At 38.8% G+C, this 6448-nt stretch overlaps 1 protein-coding gene across 1 annotated transcript; it reads left to right on the plus strand.

Annotated features, from left to right (window-relative positions):
- Positions 1-694: 694 nt before the first annotated feature.
- LOC116423762 (late cornified envelope protein 5A-like) lies at positions 695-1890 on the plus strand. Its single transcript, XM_031969157.1, has 2 exons — positions 695-739; positions 1257-1890. The coding sequence occupies exon 2, from the start codon at positions 1278-1280 to the stop codon at positions 1662-1664; it is 387 nt and encodes a 128-aa protein (XP_031825017.1). The 5' UTR covers positions 695-739; positions 1257-1277; the 3' UTR covers positions 1665-1890.
- The last annotated feature ends 4558 nt before the right edge of the window (positions 1891-6448 follow it).

A 6448-nucleotide genomic window follows, 5' to 3' on the forward strand; every position in this document is an offset into this window, starting at 1 on the left:
TGAGGAATCCAAAGCCTGGCAGATAAAATTACTTGCCCTACCTTACATAAGTTACAAGAGGCAGCTTAAGGATTTGAATTTAGGTCCTATAATTCCAACTGAAGAGCTCTTTCTATTATCCTATGCTGCATCTCATACATGACAACAGGATTTCCATATGGAAATCACCAGAAGTTGAGCAAAATTCAGCTCTCAGAGCTTTTACCCAATAACTAGATTTCATGGTGTTTTGCTAAAGTGCTATTTGAGCTGAAGATTCTGAATCTTTACAATGAATAAGCCTAACTGAAAGCACCATCTGGATCCCCTCTTGCTTCAGCAATTGATTCGGATATGACCTGGCATGGACTGTTGAAAAGAACCTGGACTTCATTTGGGGGACCATGATACAAGCCCTGGCTAATCCACTTACCACTTCTGTGACTTCATACAAAACATTTATCCTTGAAGAGCTCTGTGTATTCATCCATGAAATGAGTCAACTAAATGAGCTGTCTTTCCATATTCCTCAACAACTCAGTAATCTATGTACTAGCACATGTCAGTGTATGTAAGTGTAGAGAATGTCAGGAATTATCTGACACATTCCAAGAATTGGGAAAAACACACTTCCTTCTAGAGAGGTGAGACTTATGCCCACAGATCATCCTAGGCTGTCCTATAAAAGGTGTCCCTGCCTCTAGATCCTCATCCACTCTGGTTCTTCAGCAGATATTTCCTGTCCGTGTCTGGGATCAAGGTGAATGTCTGCATAGGATCCACAGAGAGGATTGGAGCAGGGTGTTCAGGGAGAAGGAAGAAAAAGAGCAGAGGGAGAGAGGAATTAGAGGAGAAACAATATTTGGGATGAAGGAAGATGGATAAAGGGGCTGAATAGAAGGGAAGAGTTAAAGTGAATGAGAAATATAAGAGCTGATGAAGAAGAGATTCTAGTACATTAGATTTTATCTAGAGAACCAATTTGGATACCCTTAGAAAATGACCAGAAAAAAGTCTAGAATCTGGGTGAGGGTGGTGGGAAGGAGGAGCAATAATCTGAGTTTCTTGAAATTTGAATAAACTGGCATTAAAAAGATTTCATCAAGATGTTGAGGGAATTCATTCCCTCCCTTTCATGAGACATTAACAATACTATTTAACTTTTAAGATTCTATATAATTTTCCTAGTTTTACAATTCCCAGTGTGATTAATTCCAGTGAAGAAAGATTTAAGGCTCAATTTCATCTATCTAAAAAAACATTTTATTGTCTTTCAGGTTAACTGAATTCCCACCAAGATGTCCTGCCAGCAAAGCCAGCAGCAGTGCCAGGCCCCTAAGTGTACTCCTAAGTGTCCTCCCAAGTGTCAGACACCCAAGTGCCCACCCAAATGTCCTCCTAAATGCCCTCCCCAGGCTCCATGTCCTCCTCCAGTGTCTTCCTGCTGTGGCTCTAGCTCTGGAGGATGCTGCAGCTCTGGCGGATGCTGTGGGTCCAGCTCTGGGGGATGCTGCAGCTCTGGCTCTGGGGGTGGCTGCTGCCTCTTTTCCCATCACAGGAGATCCCACAGACGCAGACACCAGAGGTCTGACTGCTGTGGCAGTGGCAGTGGGCGCAGCCAGCAGTCTGGAGGCTGCTGTGGAAGCTCTGGAGGTTGCTGTGGGAGCTCTGGGGGCTGCTGTTAATCTGGTATCCTGACCCAAGAAGAGATGAAGATTCATAATTGCTTCCATTCCTGTTTCTCCTCACTTAGCCTTCTATCCATGGTTTCCAACTGTTTGGATATTCTTAGGTCATGGATACACTTAAAGTGTATCACTTCACTTTATCTCAACTCCCCACTCCCACCTCCATCCTGATGCACACCATCCTTTTTTCCCTCATTTATCCTAAGCAACAATAAAGTTTATTTTTATGGACAAAGGTGCCTCTTATTCTCCATTATTTTCCATTATAACTTCTTTCAAGAGTGCCTTCTTGTTAATGAGGCCACAGACTTCTTTGATTAATGTTTTCAGGGTGTGCCCAAGCAGTTGGTGGTAGCACTGGGTGGCTGGGTGAGGTTTACTTCAGTCAGACACAAGAGAAATAAAAAAGTATCAATATAAAAATTATTTAATTATGACAACCAGCCTTCCCTGAAAGAACAAACATTCTAAGACACAAGTGCTTCTGGCTTTGAGTTCCTGGGGAAAGGGCAAGATTCAAGGCCAGGAGAAAAGGAGGGAAGCTAATCAGGTGGGGAAAGCACCTTCTACTTGAAGCCGAAAGTCTCAGGGAACAGAGTCTGGGAGAAGGATTCAATCGATCTAGCTCTTAATGTTAGATCATTCATGATTAGACTGTCTAAAATATCCACAATCTATCCCTTATTTTCTTTTGCCTCTCTATACTTTTCCTGGCTGGTTATTTGTTCCAGAGTACCGGCATATCCAGTACTGTCCCCCATTCTCAGTTTTCAGAAAAGCTCTGTCTGACACTGAATTGTCCCTCTTTCATTAGTTACAGTCTCAAAATCTCAGAAAAGTTATAGTGTTTCCAAAGTCTGCCCTGGTCCTTCTAGGACCCCTCTTCCACTTAATGGGTTCCCCCAGTTCCAGAGCCCAGAATCAAACCCAGGTCCTGTGGTCTGACTCCACCACCCTTCTACATTTATGGGTATTATCATGTGTTTTCTGGACCTTTACTGGCCTTCTTCTTCTCCCTCAATTTTCCTAATCCCAGGGCTCCAAACTCAAAGCTATATTTCAGTTATAGAAATTGTGCTGAAGGTTAATTCGTTAATAACTGTGCTTGGCAACAAAGAAATGAGAAAATGAACCTTCTCTTCTTTGCTGATATGGAAGGCTGTGGAATAGGGCACATATTGTCAGACTCGGTTGGCTTGTTGGCTGAATTTGTGAAGCTTCTTCTAATTTGTCTTTTTTATTCTTTGTTTTAAAAGACAGCTCATTAGATAAGGTATAGGGAATGAATTCATTTGGATTTCATAAAATGTCAAACAAAATGTATCAAAGTCTAAATCAATTATTTATTATTAGGTAGCCCATGAAGAATTCAGGATCCTCGTCCCAATTTTTACCTTGATAAGTTAAGTCCTACAGAGCAAGGTTACATTTCCCTTATTGTGTTCTAGGGGGACCTCTAAGGAATTCTGGGCATGTTTTTCTAATGCTGGCCATTTGAGTCCTCATTTCAGTGTGTTCTTTTTAATATTAATTTCTAGTAACAATGTCTCCCATTTTTCATTGATACTTTTTAATGATTGCTACTATAGCACTATTTAATAAATTAACACTTTTACTAAAGGATTCAATGAGAAAATGCCTAGGACCAACTAGATTACTCAGTGGATAGAGTACCCAGATCAGAGTCAAGAAGACTCATCATCACAAGTGTGCATCTGGCCTCAGACATTTCTGGCAGTGTGACCTTGGAAACGTCAATAACACTGTTTGCTTCAGTTTCCTCATCTGGAAAATGAGTTTTAGAAGGAAATAGCAAACAGTACGTTTGACAAGAAATCCCTAAACCTGGGGTCCAGAAGAGTCATACAAGACTGAAATGAGTAAATAAGAACTAGCAAGGATGGACGTATAAACATTTCCCCTGAGTTCTGGCATCTGGGGTCATCCTCATCCCTGTAACACTTGGGACCCTGAATAGAATGGGCTCATCCATAAAGTAGTTGCTGCAAAGTATTGATCTTCACCAAATTCATTTCTTGGTATATCACAATTGAGGAATGAATTGCTGTCCCTCCTTTATGGCTTTCCTGAATACCTTGACAAGGTGAGTTAAGCAGAACTTTGCTTTTCATTGGGCATGACTGCCTACAAAATCTGTCATTCATTATGTCTCCTAGAATTTTGGTGGCTTGCTGTCCTGATCTTTTAAATTTCATGAAGTCACAACCTAGTATGATATTCCTTCATCTTGAATCTGGGCTAAAAAACAAATGTAAAGAAAAAGGTAAGAATAGATACCCATACCATTTATGCTTCCCACCATTCTTTTTATAAATATAATATCATTTTAAAAAAAAGAATAGATCCCCATGTTTAAAAGTCACACATTGGTGTCCCAGATAAAGAAGATTCTTTCCCTATTCATAGACTTGCAAAATTCCTTCCCTTCACATTTAAATATGGAGTTGACAGGAAAGAAGGATGAGTCATCTGGGTATCTCCTTTGTAAGCATTGTCAGGACGTGGTATAATAAATACTCAAACAACTCCTTTCCCTAAGTGGTGAAGCCATCTGAAAAGATGATCTGGGCAAATCATTTAACAAATATCTATCTGCTTGTGTTTCTTCAATGATAAAATGAGGATAATGATGGCACAACTTTCAGAGTTGTAAGGATCAAATGACATTCTATTTGTAAAATGCTTAGCATAATGCCCATACATAATAGGTGATTAATAAATAAATAATGAAACCTTCTGTGCATGCTTATAAGTATTGGATTTTCAATGGCTAATCCCAGTCCACTGTAATAATTATAATCTAATGATCATATATTTGATTTTTATAAATTGAACTAATAATTCATAATGATTGATGTTTTGATTTTCCTCATGTATTTTAATTTATTATTAACAATCTATCAATAAGCATTTATTAAACATCTACTCTCTACCAGGAACTGTGTGAAAAGTATATAATAATAGTAGTAGTAGCTAACATTTAAACAGGTCTTTAAGATTTGCAAATTGTTATATATACTTGATCTCATTTTATTCTCACACTAACCCTTTATGCTGGATGCTGTTATAAACTTCAATTTATAGAAGAGGAAGCTGATTCTAAGTCACTTTTCTATGGTGAAAGAACTAGTAAGTATCTAGGGCAGTATTGAATGCAAATGTTATAAATCCAAATCCAAAGTATTCACTGTGCCACCTAGTTGCCTCCTGGGAGGACAACCTAGGATCACTCAAATTTCCATGAAGGCTTAGCTTTTTAAAACTCATTTCCTTGCTAAAAATTTATAAGATATGTCGAACAAATATTTACATTCCCATTTGACAGATTGGGAAATTGAAATCTGGAGAGATAAGATGACTTACCAGGTAGTTAACAGAAACTGTGTCAGGATCTAAATTTAATCCACATACCCGGAATCCAAAATCAGCACAAATGCAGCAGCCAAAAATTAAGCTTTCATCAAAAAGTATTCATTCCATTCTAAAAGGAGGAATGGTAAGCAGAGACTCCATGGTTACATGTCAATATGCTAGACTAGGGATTCTTTTTGTCTATGAATTGCCAGGATGGTCACTGTGAGTCCTTTAAACTCTAACATTCTGTTATCCCATGATGCTGTAAAGCCAGTACAAAATGAAGGAAATATTTCAATGAAAAATGGAGATATCTTAGTTATATCCCTCAAATCCTGGCCATTGAGACAGCTTCCTAGTTCTGTGTTCCATGCTCACAGCATCAATACTATCTACAAAGGGCTGATTTCATAGTGATGGTGCTAGAAATTATCACAGAGGTCACCTACTCCTACAGTCTTGGGCAAAGTCCATTCTCTCCATGAGACACCACTAAGATTGCTTTACTAGAATTACACATTAACTCCTTAACCTTTTGGTTTGTTTGGATTTTTTTAGTATTTAATTTGGATTTTATAATGGATAAATAATAATCAACATTCTTTTTCTTTCTTTTTTCTTTAATGTAAGAGATATGAATGGGAAAGATAATCATTTGATATGTTTTTGTTTAATTTAAAAATTGGAATTGGATCTATTAAAAACAAGAACCTATTAAAACCAAAAAACAGTTTTCTGAGGGAAATGGAGCCACAAACAGAAGAACATGTCCCTAAGTAGAGGAATGACAGGTTCTAGAGAAAATGAACAAGGCAAGAATAAATAAATAAAAGCCAAGAGAAGGGGGATGAAGAAGTTTGATAGATGGAGGAGGAGAGTGAGACCAAGAAACAAAAGATAAAGGAATCTAAAAATTCCAACTAAGGACCATGTAGTCCTATCTACAAGAGAGTAGAAATCATTCAGCATGTATGCTGGAAGGCAATTCTGAGATGAAGACTGTAAGATTTTCCCTCTTGTGTCTCCTTTAACTCCACAATGCGGGGAAAGAAGGTTTGGCTGACCAGACTATCCCTCTTCTGAATGGGGCCCCTTCCAAACCCCAGAACCCTGTTCAGAAAAGAGGAGCTAGGCAGGATGCATGACTCTTCCCATCCTGATCTCACATCATCACCTTCTAACATTTTTATAGTGAGATAAGGTTGAAAGCACTCTACCTCCATGATCTCAGATGATCCTCACAATAACTCTATGAGGTAAGAACCATTTCACAGATGAGGACACCGAGTCTGAGAAAAGTCAATGGCTTTTCTGACCCCAAGTTCAGCACTCTATCCACTGTGCCTCCTAGACTACATTTGATGGGTTCAACCCTACTGCTGCCAGTTGAGGGGCAAAAAGGTTAA

The sequence above is a fragment of the Sarcophilus harrisii genome, chromosome 4 (assembly GCF_902635505.1).
Source record: "Sarcophilus harrisii chromosome 4, mSarHar1.11, whole genome shotgun sequence".
NCBI classification, from domain to species: domain Eukaryota; kingdom Metazoa; phylum Chordata; class Mammalia; order Dasyuromorphia; family Dasyuridae; genus Sarcophilus; species Sarcophilus harrisii.

Bases quoted from the DNA above. Each gene is read 5' to 3' on its own strand.
- LOC116423762 (XM_031969157.1), top strand. From the start codon at position 1,278: ATGTCCTGCCAGCAAAGCCAGCAGCAGTGCCAGGCCCCTAAGTGTACT.